General features: G+C 39.9%; 1 protein-coding gene across 1 annotated transcript in view; it reads right to left on the bottom strand.

Annotated features, from left to right (window-relative positions):
• Positions 1-17,774: 17,774 nt before the first annotated feature.
• WDR43 (WD repeat domain 43) overlaps positions 17,775-19,493 on the bottom strand; it is a 46,265-nt gene continuing 44,546 nt past the window's right edge. Inside the window, exon 18 of the mRNA XM_012788321.2 lies at positions 17,775-19,410. Coding sequence (XP_012643775.1) covers positions 19,219-19,410 — 192 coding nt within the window. The 3' untranslated portion in view covers positions 17,775-19,218. The remainder of the gene's footprint in view (positions 19,411-19,493) is intronic.

The raw sequence follows: 19,493 nt of genomic DNA, 5'->3' as shown, positions 1-19,493 counted from the left end.
ATGCTTCAATGAGCAACTATGAACATGCTTTAAACACACAAAAAAATACAAAGTCTCAGCAAATAATTAGAAAATATGATGAAAAACCAACTACTGGAAATTTGAGAACTGAAAAATATGACTAAAATAAACAACAATATGAATATGACTATGACAGAGGAAAGAATCAGTGAACTGAAAGATAAGAACCATAGAATAATTACTCAATATCAACAACAGAGAGCATAGACTGAAAAGAAATTAACAGACCCTCAGGGAACTGTGGGACTATAACAAAAGATCTGAGAAGTATTATATTGGCATTCAAGGAGGAGAGTAGAAAGGGTATGGAGCTGGAAAAGTATTCAAAGAAATCATGGCTGAGAATTCCACAAATTAGGTAAAAGATACTAATCTACAGATTCAAGAAACTGAGCAAGGTCCAAACAGAATGAACCCAAAGAATCCACATCAAGATATATCATAACCAAAGTTCAGAAAACTCAAGACAAAGAAAACTTTGGAAGCAGCCAGAGATAACCCATTGTCTATAGAGAAACACAACACACATGAGAGTGGATTTCTCATCAGGAACCATGAGGACCCAAGGAGGGAGCACATTTTTCAAATGTTGACAGAAAAAAAAACTGGCAACCCAGAATTCTATACCCAGCAAAAGTATTCTTTTAGAATGAAAATGAAATCAAGACTTTTTTTTTTAGAGACAGGGTCTGACCCTGCTGCCCAGACTGGAGTACAGTGCTACAATCAAGTGATCCTCCTGCTTCAGCCCCCTGAGTAGCTGAGACTACAGGCACCTGTCACCACACCCAACCAAGACATCCTTAGATGAAGGGAACTAAGAGAATTTGTCACCATTAGACCTTTAGAATTCCAGCGGGAATCTCTGGCCTGGCCATCCCCCAACTGTGTTTTGTGGAACAAATTAAGAATGTGGAAAGAAATATGGAAAACAGAAGGAAAAATGTTTTACAATAAAGTTTGAGAAACACGGACTTCAATAATGCTGAACTAGTTTCTTAACTATACCATATCCCAGGGCCTTTAATATACTCCATATATTATGATGTTCCAATAAGGGGTAGAGTATGAGCAATTTCTAAATCTACATGACCATTTGGACTTGTTTGTTCATGAAACATTCCTTAAGACCAGAGTTTTAAAAAACACATCACAAAATTCTGCTCTAATATGTTTCAGTTTCCAAGACAACTAGCCCAGAATTTGAGAACAATCAAATAACAAATTTATCATTCAATTCAAATAATATTTTACTTCTTGGAACCATCAAGAAAAATCAGATCTTAAGACAGGTGTCTACCATGGACTTCTATTCAGCCAAAAAAAAAGAAAAAAATAAAAAAAGACAGGTGTCCAGGCTGGGCACAGTGGCTCATGTCTATAATCCGAGCACTCTAGGAGGCTGAGGCGGGTGGATTGCTCAAGGTCAGGAGTTCAAGACCAGACTGAGCAAGAGCAAGACCCCATCTCTAATAAAAATAGAAAGAAATTAGCTGGACAACTGAAAGATATATATATAGAGAAAAAATTAGCCAGGCATGGTGGTGCATCCCTGTAGTCCCAGCTACTTGGGAGGCTGAGGCAGGAGGATCGCTTGAGCTCAGGAGTTTGAGGTTGCTGTGAGCTAGGCTGATGCCACGGCACTCTAGCCTGGGCAACAGAGTGAGACTCTGTCTCAAAAAAAAAAAAAAAAAAGACAGGTATCCAATCAGTGTTTCTCTCTCCAGCTGAATCATCTTCATGATTTTCCTCCCAAAAAGTCATCAGAAACAAAAGAGGAAGAAAAAACAGAGAAAAAAATTCCTCAGAAAAGATATAAAACCAGACTCAGGGGTCAGAAGAGGGAGAATATATCTCCCCACCACAAGAAAGCTGATTGAAGATTCCACACACACAGCCCCCGCCAATCCTTTCCCTAGAAACTAGAAACTACCACCAGACATAAGCATTTTTGAGCAGTTTCCACCATCCTCTGGAATGTGACTGATGAATGCTCACTGGGGATCCACACATTACCTGAGGAGCCAGGCTTTTGGGGAGTTTCATAGGCGAGAGGTCCCAGCCGTGTTCTGCAGTCTCCAGGCCTGCTGGCTCCAGCTGCCAGCTGTCTCCTGGGAGGGGAGGGGAGGGGGAAGGACACACTCATTCTCCTCAAGGAGACAGGCCAGGCCGGCCAGAGTGAGAGCCAGGCCCAGTGGTCTCCAGGCACTGGCTCTGTTTGATGTGAATGGAAAGAAAAGACTCTTGTTTCTCACTGTTCCCCTGGGTGACAGTTACCATGGATATAAATCAATTTTGGGTGCCTGTCAGTTGTCAATGGAATATAAAGAGCACACTCCCTCAGTCAGGCAGAGACACACATGGGACAGAGGGTGACAGTAAGCTAGTACCTGCCGATAGAGTGGACGCAGGGGGTGCCTGGCTCCAGGGAGTCCACGCTGGGTGTCTATCACGGTGCACACAGGCCCATACAACACAGACTCGCTACCAGAGAAAAGCAACTTGACATAGGTGAAGAGTGATTAACTCCCTTTCCCCCATATTAATATGCAGGATTAATATCCCTGCCTAATGGCTCACTTATTTCTAATTTCAAAATATTATGGGGGTACAAATGTTGAAGATATATATATTGCCTTTGCACCATTCAAGCCATAGCTACAAAACTTCCCATCCCCAGACAGTGCACACCATAGGTATGAATTTACTCATCCTCTCCTCCCCCCTCCCTCCTGTCCCACATCCAATGAATGCTGTTTGCATATGTGCACTTAAGTGATCAATTAGTACCGATTTGAAGGTGAATATATGTGGTGCTTGTTTTTCCATTCTTGCAATACTTCACTTAGTAGAATGGGCTCCAGGTCCATCCAGGATAATACAAAGGGTGCTAGATCACCATTGTTTTTTGTGGCTGAGTAGTACTCCATGGTATACATATACCACATTTTATTAATCCACTCATATATTGATGGGCACTTGGGTTGTTTCCACATCTTTGCAACTGTGAATTGTGCTGCTATAAACATTCGAGTGCAAATGTCTTTTTTATAGAACGTCTTTTTTCCCTTGGGTAGACGCCCAGTAGAGGGACTGCTGGATCCAATGGTAGTTCTACTTTTAGTTCTTTGAGGTATCTCCATATTACTTTCCACAGAGGTTGTACTAGTTTGCAGTCCCACCAGCAGTGTTATGAGTGCTCCTATCTCTCTGCATCTACACCAACATTTGTTGTTTTGTGACTTTTTGATATAAGCCATTCTCATTAGAGTTCAATGATATCTCATTGTGGTTTTGATTTGCATTTCCTTATGATTAGAGATGTTGACCATTTTTTATGTTTCTTGGCCATTAGTCTATCTTCTTTTGAAAAGTTTCTATTTATGTCCTTTGCCTACTTTTTTAATGAGATTTGATTTTTTTTCTGATTTTCCTCAGTTCTATGTATTATAGATTCTAGTTATCAGCCCTTTATCAGATGTATAGCATGCAAATATATTCTCCCATTCTGTAGGCTATTTGCTCTAGAGATAGTTTCCTTGGCTGTGCAGAAGCTTTTTCATTTGATCAGTTCCCATTTATTTATTTTTGTTGTTGCTGTGATTGCTTTTGGAGTCTTCTTCATAAATTCTTTGCTTAGGCCAATGTCTGTAAGAGGTTATTCAACATTTTCTTCTAGAATTCTTATAGTTTCACACCTTAAGTTTAGGTCTGTTATCCATCTGTGAGTTGATTTTTGTGAAAGGCCAGAGGTGCAGATCCTGTTTCAGTCTTCTACATGTGACTATCCAATTTTCCCAGCATCATTTATTGAATAGGCATTCTTTTCCCCAGTGTATGTCCTTGTCTGCTTTGTCAAAAATCACATGGCTATATGAGGGTGGTTTTATGTCTGGATTCTCAGTCCTGTTCCATTGGTCTTAGTCTCTGTTCTTGTGCCAGTACCATGCTGTTTTGGTTACTATGGCCTTGCAGTATAGCTTGAAGTCTGGTAAATTGATGCCTCCCAATTTGTTCTTTTTGCATAAGGCTGCTCTGGCTATACAGGGTCTTCTCTGGTTCCATACAAAATGTAAAATTATTTTTTCTATATCTGTGAAAAATGATGTTGGTTTTTTAATTGGGATTGCATTAAATCTGTAGATCACTTTGGGTAGTATAGACATTTTAACAATGTTGATTCTGCCAATCCATGAGCGTGGTATGGTTTTCCATCTGTTTGCATCCTCTGTAATTTCCTTTCTCAGTAGTTTGTAATTCTTCCTGTAGAGCTAATGGCTCATTTAATAACCAGAGCTACTGCTTATTATTCACCAATCTATACACTTTAGGTATTAGCTCATTTATTTTCAAGACAACCCTTGAGGAAGATACTCTTGTCATCCACATTTTATAGATAAGGAAACTGAGGCTCAAAGAGGTCACTCAACTAATAGTGGTAGCAAAAAGATTAAAAGCCAGCTTATCTAGTTCTGTAGCAGTTCTACCATACTGTCAGGACTTCTGGGATACAGACCCAGATCTGTCCCTGGGACCTCATGTGAATCAATGAGCTGGCAGAACTGAAGGAAAAACAGACAAATCCACATTTGTATTTGAATACTTCAATAGACCTCTTTTGATCATTGATAGGATAAGTAGACACAAAAAGTAGAAAACCTATACAACACTATCACTTTGATCTAATTATTTATAGAAAACTCCATTCAACAATAGCAGATACATTCTTTTCAAGGGCATATGAAACATTCACCAAGATAGACCATACACTAAGTCATAAGTCTCAATAAATACGAAGGATTAAATCATACGGAGTATGTTCTCTTACCGTAACAGAATTAAATCAGAAGTTAATATCAGAAAGATTTTTGGAAAATTCTCATATTTAAAAATGGAAATTTAAAATCATACTTCTAAATAATCCATGGATCAAATGATAAACATCAAAGAGAAATTTGAGAATACTTTGAACTGAATGAAAATGAAAGCATAACATATCAAAATTTGCGGTCTGTAACTAAAGCAGCATATGGAGGGAAAGTCTACCTTTCACTGAAAAACTGGAAATAATCCAAATCTCCATGAATAGAAGGGATAGGCTGGGCGCGGTGGCTCACACCTGTAATCCTAGCACTCTGGGAGGCCAAGGCAGGCGGATTGCTCGAGGTCAGGAGTTCGAAACCAGCCTGAGCAAGAGTGAGACCCCGTCTCTACTATAAATAGAAATAAATGAATTGGCCAACTAATATATATAGAAAAAATTAGCCGGGCATGGTGGTGCATGCCTATAGTCCCAGCTACTCGGGAGGCTGAGGCAGCAGAATTGCTTGAGTCCAGGAGTTTGAGGTTGCTGTGAGCTAGGCTGACGCCACGGCACTCACTCTAGCCAGGGCAACAAAGCGAGACTCTGTCTCAAAAAAAAAAAAAAAAAAAAAGAAGGGATAAACAAATTGTGGCATATCCATACGATGGAGTACCACTTGGCAATAAAAACAATTATAGATATGTGCAACATCAATGAATCTCAAAAAGGCTGAGTATCCTTCATTGGAAACCCAGAATCAAGAGTATATACAGCAACATTCACAAATTCAACAATTGCAAGACTTCGCTCCCACCTAACATCCCAAAAAGATGGATCCAAATCTTTCTCTTCCTCACCTTTGTGATGGTACTTTTACCAATTTCCAGAAAAATAACAGACCCAACTTTCCTTCTGACTATAGTCATAATAAACAAACAGATCCCGTCAATGATAAATGTCACCATGGTAAAAACCACATAATTTGAGCTGAGTGTGGTGGTGCACAGCTGTGATCCCACTACTCAGGAAGCTAACACAGGAAGGTCACTTGAGCTTAGAAGTTTGAGACCAGCCTGGGCAACACAGTGAGACCCTGCCTTGAAAAAAGAAAAAAAAAAAAACTATCAATACACTTAATTTGTAAGGAAATTCTGTTTCGGGGATTAAACATAATTATGGCAGGAGAAGAAAAAAGCACTATCTCTATATAGCAGTCCTCGACCTTTTTGGCACCAGGGACTGGTTCATGGGAGACAGTTTTTCCACAGACAGGCAAGAGGGACTCAGGAGAGGTTTTCGGGATGATTCAAGCGCATTACATTTATTGTGCCTGTGAAGTCAAACCTCTCTGCGAATGATATTTGCAGCCGCTCCCCAGCACTAGCATCACTACCTCAGCTCCGCGCCAGATCATCAGGCATTAGGTTCTCATAAGGAGCGCACAACCTAGATCCCTCACGTGCACAGTTTACAGTAGGGTTTGCTCCTATGAGAATCTATTGCCACCGCTGATATGACAAGAAGCAGAGCTTATGCGGTAACGCAAGCAATGGGGAGTGGCTGTAAACACAGATGAAGCTTGACTTGCTAGTCCGCTGCTCACCTTGTACTGTGCTCCCAGTTGCTAACAGGCCATGGACCTGCACTGGTCTGCCCAGGGGTTGGAGACTGCAGTCTTTATATGATGTTGTTTATGTGAAGCTCTAGGAAAGATACATATTTCACAGTGATAGAAAGCATATCACTGGTTGCTTCAGACTTCAGAGAGGCAGGACATTTGGGATTAACTGGGAAGATGCACAAGGGAACCTTTCGGGGTGATAGAAATTTTCTGTATCTGGTTTGTGTCTCTATTATATGGGTGTATAGATTTATTGAAACTCTTTAACCTATATGCTTAAAATATTTTTTAGATTATAAATTATATCTCAAACGTTTTTTAAACTTAGAATCACTAATTGAGGGGCAATTTGTCATTATCTTGCCTCTTGATGTGTTGCTATATGAAGTATATCACCCTTGATATCAAATCTGTTTAATCTAAATCTAATGAAGCCTCAAGATCTGTGCTGTTCCATACCATAACCACTAGCAGCATGTGCCTATTTAAATGTAAATCAATGAAAATGACATAAAATTTAAAATTCAGTTATTCAGCCACACTGGCTACATTTTAAGTCTCACTGGCCACCTGTGGTTAGTGACTGTCATACTGGACACCACAGAGAACATTTCTGTCATCACAGAAAGTTGTATTGGATAGTGCTGAGAATAACTTCCAGATTATAAAAAATACAGGGGCTAGAGGAATGAGTTAAACCCACACTACAGAAACAATCTAATCCAGCACATGGCTCATTCTCCAAGACAACTGGCTGGTCTTTTCAATGTGTCAATGTTACAGAAAAAACTAAGTGGGGGTGGGAGGAAGACATACTGTTCTAGAGGAAAAGTAACCACTGAAGAAGATTTAACCACTAAATCCAGTGAGTGAATGTTGACTAGATCCTAATTTGAAAAGCAAGCCAGCTATAAAAGACATTTTGGGACAAATGGAAAATGGGAAAAATTGAATATGAGCTGGATATTAGTTGATATTAGGGAATTACTGTTTGATTATTTTTGGTATATAATAATGGTATTGTGGTTATTATAGGAGGCCATAATTTTAGGGAACTTCACACACTGAAGTATTTAAGAGTAAAGTTTCCTGATATCTCTATTTTCTAATAGATCAGCAAAAATAAATATATGCACACAAATATAGATGAAGCAAAATATAGCAAAACATAATCATGCACCACATAAAGACAATTCAATCAACAACAGACCATATGTATGACGGTGGTCCCATAAGACTGTAACCCTGTATTTTTACTGTACCTTTTCTATGTTTAAATATGTTTAGATACACAAATACTTCTCGGAATGTATCCCTGTTGTTAAGCAACACAACTGTATTAACGATGGTTTATTCTAAGTGATATGCTTACAGGTATTTATATTCTTTTAACTTTTGTATATATTTTAAATTTTCATAAATTGGAAAAGTAAGTGAAAAAAATACTATTCCCCCTTCCCATCCCACTCTCCTTGACATAGGTAAAATCATGGTTTTCATATACAAAGTCTACGGAGAAAATTAATGCAGTTTGTGTATGGGGTGGGTAGTTTCTTTCTTATTTTGGCTTATTACTACTTCACTTTTTAAGGACATGAGAAAGGGGGAACAGCAATTTGGGCTTCCTATGCTCGGCAACTGTGACAGACTAAGAAGCTGCTGCTGCTTTTTCTGCCAGCTGGGCACTTTGTCGGGTTAGGTTTGTTGTCCAGCGGGGAGTACGGCCAGGTCCAGGGGCGGGGGGCGTAGACAGCGCTGCCCGCGTCGGTGAAGCTGGAGGCACAGCCCGCCACCTGCAGGATCCACTCCGGATCCCTCATGATGCCTGCTGCTGGCTACAGTCGCTGCGGCTCTGCTTTGGGACCTGCACGCCAGAAAAGAAAGCGGTGGAAGCGCCTCACAGCTTCTCTGGGCCAACCCCAGAAGGCTGGCCCACAGAAAATTCACACCCCCATCATTCACACCCCCTGTGTAAACTGTGGGAGTTTACACAGGATGAGGTCAGAGCCAGCAGCTTCTCCTGAAAGTGCCTGGTCTTGGGTAAGAAGAGATTTGCACAAAGCAAGGCTGGCACCTAGTGGTTATTTTTTATATTGACGTTTGTACTTCTAACCTGAGGAATGTAACCAGGATAATCTCCAAGGCCTGGAGAGGGTGAGGGAAAATACAGTAGTACCACCCTGGTTCTAAGTGCTTCCACTAAAGTCACCAAATGCAAGCAACAGCAATAAGCAGCACACACGTGCACGCTCAAAAATCCAAACACGGAATACCTACTGAGGGAGAAACGCCCATTCAGGGACCCCTGGAAACAATTTGTCACAGGCTCTCCACTCAACTCATTTTGGTTTCCTAAAACTAGAAACTCTCCCACATTTAACTGAATCAAGGGCCTCAGTTATAAAGTGTTCCAGTTGCAAGTTTCTAGATCGTACCTACTAAGTATCTATTTGTTCCCCACTTTCATCACTCTAGCTCCCTAGAAGGCCCTCCTCCACATTCTAAAATCGTTCTGACCCCTGGCTGGGAACAGACCAACCTCCCCTTTATCATGGCGTCCACAGCATTTCACTTGTGAAAGTCAACGACACCCACTCATTCTACCTCGTATTCTAATTAGTTGCTCAACTCTATCTCCCTACTCATCCCCACACCTAAATCATAAGTGCCATAGTCCTATTCCCAGGGACATTCCTACACTGTGTCAAATGCAATCAACTGTGTGGGGTACTGAATACCAGCTGAGTGAAAAAGGCAAAACATTTAAAAAAAAAAAAGAAAAGAAAAACCTTCCTATTGGAGAGCCTCCCATCTATGCAGACCCCCAGGCCCTCCCCTATCCTACTCAATTGAAGTTCAAAATAAATACACAAAACTATTCATGAGATAAGAGCTTGGTAAATACTGTGTGAGAATCGTATCTATAACACTTTGCTTAAACTGGGATGTTCAGACACACACTCCTAAAGGAGCATCAAGAACACTTCTTCCAATAATTACCCCAGCTGGAGAAAGCAAGAGCCACAGTTCCCTAACTTAAAATCATCATCATCATCATCATTGTATTATATTCCTATCAAATGAGAAAAGTAAATTTTAATGTCATAATATTCCATGATGAAATCAATTCTCATACATTAACCCATCAATCCACCTACACAAGCCCCAATGCAAACTTCCACAGGATATATTAGCTTGGGTGAAGCTATGTGAAAGCTCACCTGTAAACTGCTATTAACCATACTGAGAGGCAATTTGACAGAATCTACTAAAATTTAAAGTACACATAGCCTGTGACCAGAATTCCACCTCTCATTACCCATGCTAGAAAGATCCTGGCACAGGTGCACAGGAAACACACACAAGCTCATTGAAACTTTTACTGAAAAACTGGAAGCAACCTAATACCTACTGATCAGGGAATGGTTCAACAGCCTAAAACTGCAACAGTGATTCATTCTCTAAAGTGTGGACCTAAGAGAGCAGCATCAACACCTGGGAACTTGTTAGAAATGCATTCTCCAGCCCTAACCCCAATGAATCAGAAATTCCAGGGTGGGGCACAGCAGGCTGTTTTCACCAGCCCTCCAAGATCATCCTGCTGCAGTTAAGAGAGGTAGCTCTACGTGTTAACTTGCTTAGTCCTCCAAAATATACTGGGTTAAAAAAATTTAAAAAGCAAGTTCAAGTTGCAGAATGCTACATACAGTATACCATTTAGGTAAGGAAAATTAAGCAACTTTATACTATGTATATTTTACATATATACTATGTATATTTTACATACAAAAAATATAAATAACTATTTTTTTTTTTTTTTTTTTTGAGACAGAGTCTTGCTTTGTTGCCTAGGCTAGAGTGAGTGCCGTGGCGTCAGCCTAGCTCACAGCAACCTCAAACTCCTGGGCTCAAGCGATCCTTCTGTCTCAGCCTCCCAAGTAGCTGGGACTACAGGCATGAGCCACCATGCCCGGCTAATTTTTTCTATATATATTAGTTGGCCAATTAGTTTCTTTCTATTTATAGTAGAGACGGGGTCTCGCTCTTGCTCAGGCTGGTTTCGAACTCCCGACCTCGAGCGATCCGCCCGCCTCGGCCTCCCAGAGAGCTAGGATTACAGGCGTGAGCCACCGCGCCCGGCCTAAATAACTATTTTTTAAATGCGGCCAGGAGTGGTGGCTCATGCCTGTAATCCTAGCACTCTGGGAGGCTGAGGAGGGCGGATTGCGGGTCAGGAGTTCAAAACCAGCCTGAGCAAGAGTGAGACCCCGTCTCTACTAAAAATAGAAAATTAATTGACCGACTAAAAATATATATACAAAAAATTAGCCGGGCATGGTGGTGCATGCCTGTAGTCCAAGCTACTCGGGAGGCTGAGGCAGTAGGATGGCTTGAGCCCAGGAGTTTGAGGTTGCAGTGAGCTAGGCTGATGCCACGGCACGCACTCTAGCCTGGGCAACAAAGTGAGACTCTGTCTCAATCAATCAATAAATAAATAAATACTTAAGCTATCTGTGGGGTAGACACCAGCTTAGTTCACAACGAACCCAACTTTTGGCATGAAGACTGCCCTCTTCCAGGGTAGGTTCCTGGAAGTCACCAGTGTGGTGTGCCCCTGCCCCAGGCATGGGTAATTAGACTAGGATGGTCACCTGAACCAAAATGCAGCCAATCAAAGAGTCCCTCCCAGGAATTGGGAATGTGGACTAGCTCAGGCTCCCAGCAGAAAACAGATGACACTTTCAAAAAGAATAAAGAGGAGATTTTCATAGAGTACTTATAAGGGTGTAGAGTTAAGAGAGCCAACAGCTGAGGGTGAGACATCCTGAGGCAGGCAAGAAAGGAGAGTGGATCTCAGCTAGAGTGAAGGCACAGGCAGAGGACCACAGTGGCCCCTGCCCAACCACAGCCACTGGCAGAGCTCACCAGGGGCGTGCTGGCTCTGAGGGCACTGGCCTCCACCTTCCAAGCCCCTGCAAGGGGGCTGGGCTGATGCCATTGGTAGAACTCAACCTGCAGTGGCATAGAGCAGATGGAGAAAGGTGGAAAGTGGATCTAGAGAGACAGAGAATGCCCAGCTCTCCTAATCAGCAAGGGGCTGGATCATAACACCATAACCTCATGGACAGTAAGGCAGAGAGAGAGAACTGTGAGGCAGTAGGTAAGGGACCACCTGGAGGCCCTAATGGTTGTTCTTGCTCCTCGCAATCCCGCCCTGCGGCCCACCCATTCCCACCTGTGTACTTCGAGATTCTTTGAAGTTGCAACTACACTTGTTTTGCTTAAGCTGCCTCAGTTTTTGCTTCTTACAACCAAAGAATATTTACTTAGTAAAGTGGAAGAATGAAAAGGCAAAAAATATTCAGAAAAATATTTCAAAGAGGTATAAAGACCAACAGTAAAAGTGAAATTCTACAGCTCCAAAAGTTAAAAATAATGTGCTGGCACAAGAAGAGAGATTCAAGGGAATAGAAAGAAGAGTGCTGAAACAGCCCCCACACAGGAACCTACCATGACAAAGCAAGCACAAGTGTACGGGACAGAAAGAATATTTCACAGTGGGACAAAACTGGCTATTTGTGGATGTGGGAATCCCAAATTTCAGCCTCATCTCACGGAGTTTCAGTTTGGGAGGATTCCAACAGATTAGAGCCAAAAAGATTTCCAAAAGATTAGAGGCAACTTTCAAACTGCTCCACCCACAACAATACATTTTACACTGCATGCCCCCGAAACAAGTTACTCTTAACTACACGTAATGTACTGATATATTCTATCTTACTTTTTCCTCTTTAAAATACGGTGACTGCAACCTATTTTTCACAATGCACTGGTAAATCAAAATCATTTACTAGAAAGTTAAATATAAGAAAAAATACACACACACACACACACACACACCTCCCCCCACAAATATCTAGAATAAAATGCAAGGAATACCTGTCTAGTTTCAGAACGTGCAAAGTATTTTACGCTTAAAAATAAGAAAACTACAAAGGAAAACAGTATCATGAAAAAAAATTAAAATGCAAACTGTGGAAAATATTTGTGGCATATGTTTGGCAAGGGATGATTATGTTTTGTAGGAAGACTTCACAGGCAAATAAGACAATCCCTTTAAGTACAGACAAGGATCTAAACCCAAGACACACACTGAAGAAATATGAATGGCAATGAACATGAAAAAAGAAAGCTGAACTGAGAGTAATGGTGAAATGGAAATAAAAACACTGCTTATGGAACTTAAAATTGATACAACCTTTCTGGAAAGGAATTTTGGAAAGGAATTTCTGGAAAGGAATTCCTAAAGTCTTAAAGGAATATTCATGTCATTTTACTCAGTAATACTACTGCTAAAATATCTCAGAAGTATACACTTAAGAAAAATACAAAATGTGTCTAAAATGTTCACTGTAGCATTACTACAGTGAAATACTACAGTGTAATACTATACTGTAGCATTACTACATTTGTAGCATTACAAATTAAAACATGAGACTGGGCTGGGCAGCTCATGCCTGTAATCCTAGCACTCTGGGAGGCTGAGGCAGGAGGATAGCTTGAGCTCAGGAGTTCGAGACCAGCCTGAGCAAGAGCAAGATGCTGTCTCTACTAAAAATAGAAAAATTAGCCAGGTGTCCGTGGCACATGCCTGTAGTCCCTGCTACTTGGGAGGCTGAGGCAGAATAGCTTGAGCCCAGGAGTTTGAGGTTGCTGTGAACTAGGCTGACACCACGACACTCTATTCAGGGCAACAGAGTGAGATTCTGTCTCCAAAAAAAAAAAAAAAAAACTGTTAGAATGGTTAAAGTGTAACATGGATGGAATACTAAGAACCACAAACATTATTTCAAAGGATAATTAACAGTATGTTATGTGAAAGGTAACAAAATGAATATTATGATTCTAATTTCATAAGAAAAACATAAAAAGATTAAAAGATATACCAAAACATTATAAATGGTTATATGATTTTATTTTCCTTTTTATCTTTTATTATTTTCCAAAACTTCCTCAATGAACATGTCATTACTTTCAGAACAACAAATTTCAAAACTCATTAAGGAAAGGAAAATGACTTTATTAAGTCCACTTTTTCACTTTTGGAAAAGGGAGACTGTGTCCACCTATTAAGCTCTGTCTTAATTTCTTTAAAATGCAAGAGACAAAAAGGAATTTCCCTTAGAAATTATTCCCCATTCTCCCTTCCCATACTGGAAAAATATCTAATGATTAATGCTCCAAAAATAACCCCTTCGCCAGGCACTGCACTCTGATGTTCACAGTGTGACCACAGACACTGCTCCGTTTGGTTCCTGCAGCGTCCATGAGACAGCTGGCACTGCTGTTACTCTTCTGTCACACACCAGAAAAAAGAAGGAAATTAAGTAAATGTATCATTGCCACACTGTGGCATGAACCCAGAACTGGCGCTCAAGCTTCTGGCCCTATATTTAGTCTCTTCTTACAACTGACTGAAATGTATACCTGTTTGCCCTCCTTTTATTTCTTATACCTGATCCTATCCCAAAGCCACCAATTTCAAGACTTTGCCAGCGGCACAACAATGTGACCTGTACTTAATGACACAGAACTGTATACCTAACAATGGTTAAAATGGTAAATTTATAGTTATGGATACTTTACCCCAAGAGGGAGCTTTGCCAGGTTGAGAATAATTAACAAGGTCAAAGTTTGGCTAAATACATCAAGTTTGTTTCTCAGATGTAACCATGTTATGGTTCTCACAGTCACCAGCAAGCTACCCCTAAATTATTACGATGCACCTTAAATGGGTGCCTACGGAGACCCAAAACATCCAAATCCAGTCACCCACTCTCCTCATAACAAAAGGAGAGTGGTCAGTGTGAAGAGAGTGGCCCTAACACAACACACCATGAAGCTAAGGATTCAAACCCCATCAGTACGGAGTAGACACTGGCCACAACACAAGCTATGCAGATCATCCAAATTCATTTCTCTTACTCTAAACTTCCACACTCTGGTTCAAAAACAATCTTCCAGTTATAGACTGGTTTGTTGTGTGACTTTTCTGTGTGGAAAGAAGTGTCACTACACAGTATGAACATTCTGCTCCACTGAGAGGTATATTTCTCACTGCAAATAAACACAACAGATAATACATTTTCTCCTAGAAGCCTGGTTAATGATTTGACCCTGTGGAACTGCATCAGCTCTAGAGACAAAGACAAAATTAATATTTTCTGAACCTGCAAAGCTTTAACCTGGCTTTGGAACATCACAATCACACAGGAGCAATGAAGGGAACTGGAAAGTCCTGTCCTCTGACTGCAGTGGCTGCATATGCCAGCCCACACCGTGCTGCTTCTATTCTTCCCCCTATCAGCTCCAGGTCAAGGAGGAATTGAACTAGAACAAATTAAACTACAACAAGGCCACATGTGCAAGTATGGAACAAAATGCTTTCATTCCCTATTTATTTCCATTAGAAAATCCTTTTTAAACTTTAACACCTAGAAAGTATAATATTTCCTTTCCCTCTGAGCCATTATTACCTGGACTATGCCAGGCAATTTTTAAAGTGAGGGTTTTCACTTGACACCCTTCCTAAAGCACAACATAACATGCCAGAACCAAGTAAACTTCGTTTTGCACTGCCCACTACCACAGTGATTTATAATTGCTCTGTCTCAGAAATACTTTCATATTAAAAATTACTCACAAATACAGAAATCGATTACAGTTGTCATGAACATAGCCAATCTAGTCTGCTCACACACACCAAGTCAGCTAGCACCTCGTAAAAACTGAGCACTCTCTCCCCTATGCTTTCTTCCATGCTATTCCTCACTTTGGATGTCTGCTAATCCATTTACACTGCTGTGGCCTCTCACTCTGCCACTGCTTTGTGATCCAGTATAGAATTTTGTCAGCACAAGGGATAGTGCTGAGGTGCCACAAGTCAAGACCACAACACCAGATTAAAAGAAAATCCAATTTTATGCCTGAGTTAGCTTCAAAGAAAGGATCAACAAATGGTCATAGGAAGGGCATCATAAAAACCGTTGCCACTCGGGTGGATTCCCAGTAATCTTAATTACAGCTGAAAGAAACCACAGCTAAGGGATGTCATGAATTCAAATTTGAAGACAATGGAAAAGCAAATTATTCCCCTTACCTCACCGTCACTACTGATGTGCCCTGGGGTTTCTCTTCTCTTCAGTACTAGGGCACCAGGCCCAGGTACTCTTCTCTATTTATATCACTCTCCCTTAGGAAATTCACCCAGTCTTACGGTTTTAATGTCACATCCACGTCAATCCCAATTACCATCTCCATCCCAAACCCTCTGCCCAAGTCAACTGGGTATGTATTTGCATCCCTAATAGATATCTCTAACTCAACAGGTCTAAAATTCAACTCTTGAGCTCCTTTCACAAACCTGCTTGCTATACCCACCAACATCAAGGTACTCTAGCAAAAAAACACTTGGGCATCATATCTGATTTCTCTAATTTTCTTACACCTCACAAGAAATCCCATCAACTCTAACTCCAAAACAATACCAGAAACCAACCAATTCACACCAACTCCAATACTACCAGTCGTCCAAGTCATCATCTCTGTCTTGAATTACTGCAAAACATACTCCTGGTTTCTGCTTGTTATGAAACAGTTCTTCAGTCATTTCTTAGCACAACAGACAGTGTGTTACTGAATTCTCAACACAGAAGGCAGAACATGTCACTCCTCTGCTCAAATTCCCCATTTTCGTCAAAGCATAAGCCAGTCCCTATGATGTTCTATGAGGTCCTATGCAACCTGATTGCTCATCATCTTTCTGATCTAATCTCTTGATGAACTCTGCCTTTCTCACTGGTCATCATATTGACCTCCTTGGTGTTTCTTCTACACACCAGTCACGTGTGCTGCCTTAGGTCTTTGCTCAGCTGTTTCCTTTGCCTAGAACACTCTTGTCCAGATAACCACTTAGCTAACTCTCTCACCTTCTCCTAGTCTGTTCAAATCTCTCCTTCTCAATAGCCTAACCCTGATCATACATTTAATTCTGCAACCTGCACTCCTCTACCCTAAGGTCCCAATCTCCTTACTCTGCTTCCCTCCACATAACAGTTATCACTTTCTAACATGCTCTATGGCACTTACTCACTCACCATACATTGCTCATGACCATAATCTCCCTGGCAGAATGTCAGCTTCTCAAAGGCAAATACCTTTCTTCCCTGTTGTTCACTGATATTATCAAGCAACTAAATAAATCCTGACAGAGCAGACAATTAGTAAGAACTTGCTGAATGAATGAATCTGTACAATGTTGGTTAACTTCCACAGGAATTATATCAAGCCTAGATACATTAATGCACCAATGTGCCCCCCATCAGATCCCATTTCTGACCGCCAAGCATCCTAAGCATAAACCTTTGCACTCATCAGGCTTGAAAATCCCAAACCTAAAGCCTTGATATCTACTTACATCACAACATACTCATATACTCATCTAAACTCAAAAAATTAACTTTCACAAATTCATCTCAAATACCACCACCTTTTTAGGATTCTTGCCCCCCCCCAAAAAAAAAAAAAAAAAAAAAACATTTAAACCAGAATCTAATCATGTATGAGGAAACAATCAGAAATCCAGAATGTGGCACATTCTACAACACAGCTTAATTTATGTGGACTCATTTAAATATCAAAATCAAAACACACATACATACAAGATGAGGGGGAATATTCTGGATTAACAGTGCAATAAGATAACCAAATACAATGTATGATCAATGACTTGATTATGGTTGAAGGGTTGAAATTTTTACAATAAAAAGTTGGGAAGAAAAATTAATCTCAACACACATACTTTGTCACCTGGATTAGGAGTGGAACAAGACAGTGAAATACCCTAAAACTAGAAAATTATTTTTATAACAAGCCAAATTTAACTCTGAATTTTCCTAAACCAAAAAAATAGTAAGAAATGTCCTCATCGTTGTCACCATTAACTTCGTGCAGTAGTCTCAGGAGTTAGAGAAACCTAACTCATAAACCAGGTGCTGGTTACCATAACAGGATCTAATGTATCAACATGCCTTTCTTCACTGTCACAACCCAGCCAAGTGGGAATGCATGAAGAAACAACCAGCTGTAACCAACCCTAGCCTAACACAAAATTCTTGGTTCTTTCACTGTTACAAATTCTAGGTTATCCAACAAGTCTTGAAAGCATTTACCTATTAATACAGTGTGGTAAAATCACTTTTTAAAAACCTTCACACCACAAGCCCAAACGTGTCTATTTTCCTCTACATATACCACCACAAGACAAGCTGGGTAAAGATGAATATTTATTCACTTTACAAAGAGAATGGTATTAAATTGCCATAAACAGCTCCATTTATAGACAAATATAACTGTACATTACACCAGTAGCTGACTCAAACCTGCTTTCCCAAGATGTTTATATGGCTCCAGCTCTAACAGAAATCTCAGTTCTGCCACTGATATTAAAAAGACCCTCAGAGATAATGGTTCTGTTTTACATATGCACAGGTGAAAAACAATAAATCCATTTGCTCAGCTCTTCCTTAGAGGTGAGCTTCCATCTGCACAACCCCTAGTGAGCACTAAGCAAACACTGGCTCATTCTTTAAAAAAAAGGAAGTTTTACTGATAATTTGAAAAGGCTTTTTTTTATAGCGCACCAAAATACTTATTTATGCATACATAAAAAATCTTGAGTCAGACTTATTATTTTAAAGATAAACAGATACCCTAACACTGCCAAGAGTAGGTAATGAGAAGGAAGGAAAACATTAAATTACTGAATTATAAAAATATTTTCTTTGGAAAAAAATTCCAACAAGGTTATCATTAATATCTAAAACCAAAGAGAAAAAATAAACAATTGTTCTCTGATCCATTAGTAATTTAAATAAAAATGAAAACCTCTTCAAAAGCAGCTATAACTGAATTTTTTAAAAAGTTGTAGGTAATGAGCACTTCTAAATCTATACACTGATTCTTTACAGGCAATTTTCAGTCAAGAAAAATCCTTAATATGGCTAACTCTTTAATTTTTTAAATACCATAATTTTTTGTTTTGTTTTAAAAAAATATTTCACATAACAGCTTAAAAAATAAGTGGTTATTTTGGGGAAGCACTCCAAATATTCTGAGTCAAGTCAGATTACCACGGTTAAAAGACAAGTTAGGGATACTGGTGATTTTTTTTAAAAAAACCACAATTATTTTCACTCCAGTTTTTGGTGATCTCATCACATTTTATGAAAATGTACCAAATTAAATATACCAAATTAAAAAAATCTTCACTAGTGCTGCTGCTTTGTATCTGGGTTTGATGAAAGATACCAACCTGAGATAAGAGCTGACTCCTTCACAACAGTCCAGTTCTTGAACCCCATGGGAAAGGTCTTTATCTTCACTTAAGTCAATTCTCAATGTGACCAATCATACCAAGATATTATATTATAAAAATATACCATATATTGGACACTCATGTCAGTACATTGCAGAAAATGTGTCTATTTACTGTGTAAAGTTTATTAACATTTGAATGAAACACTCTTATTTACACAGTTAAGTCTGGGGCGCTCAGGACAGCAAGGTGGCGTGGGAACCACCGCCATGAATTTGGAAATGTACAGCGGTCCTTGGCATCCTGGCACAGAGACAACCCTCCCCAGGAGAACTCGGCACCATTGGTCAGGGTGAGCCAGAGTTGACACAGTTTGACTGGCTTGCTTTCCTGTCTTCATTCTTCTTCACTTTCATTTTCAGGATCTAAATCAGAATCTCCATTTAATTCTTTTTCACTTGCCACTTCTCTGTCCTCACTATTTTCTTCATCTTTTTCTTCAGCATCTTCATCTTCCTCTTCATTGTCTTCATCAACTTCCCTCTCTTTTTCACTGTCTTTCTCTTCTTCATCCTCATCCCAATTATCCTAGGGAAATATCAAGCAAGGAAAGCATTTATGAAAGCCTCGGTCTTACAGAGTATGAGGACATAAAGGTTGATTATGTACTA

This window comes from Microcebus murinus, chromosome 3 (assembly GCF_040939455.1).
Source record: "Microcebus murinus isolate Inina chromosome 3, M.murinus_Inina_mat1.0, whole genome shotgun sequence".
NCBI lineage: Eukaryota > Metazoa > Chordata > Mammalia > Primates > Cheirogaleidae > Microcebus > Microcebus murinus.
This window is presented reverse-complemented; position numbering and strand designations above follow the sequence as displayed.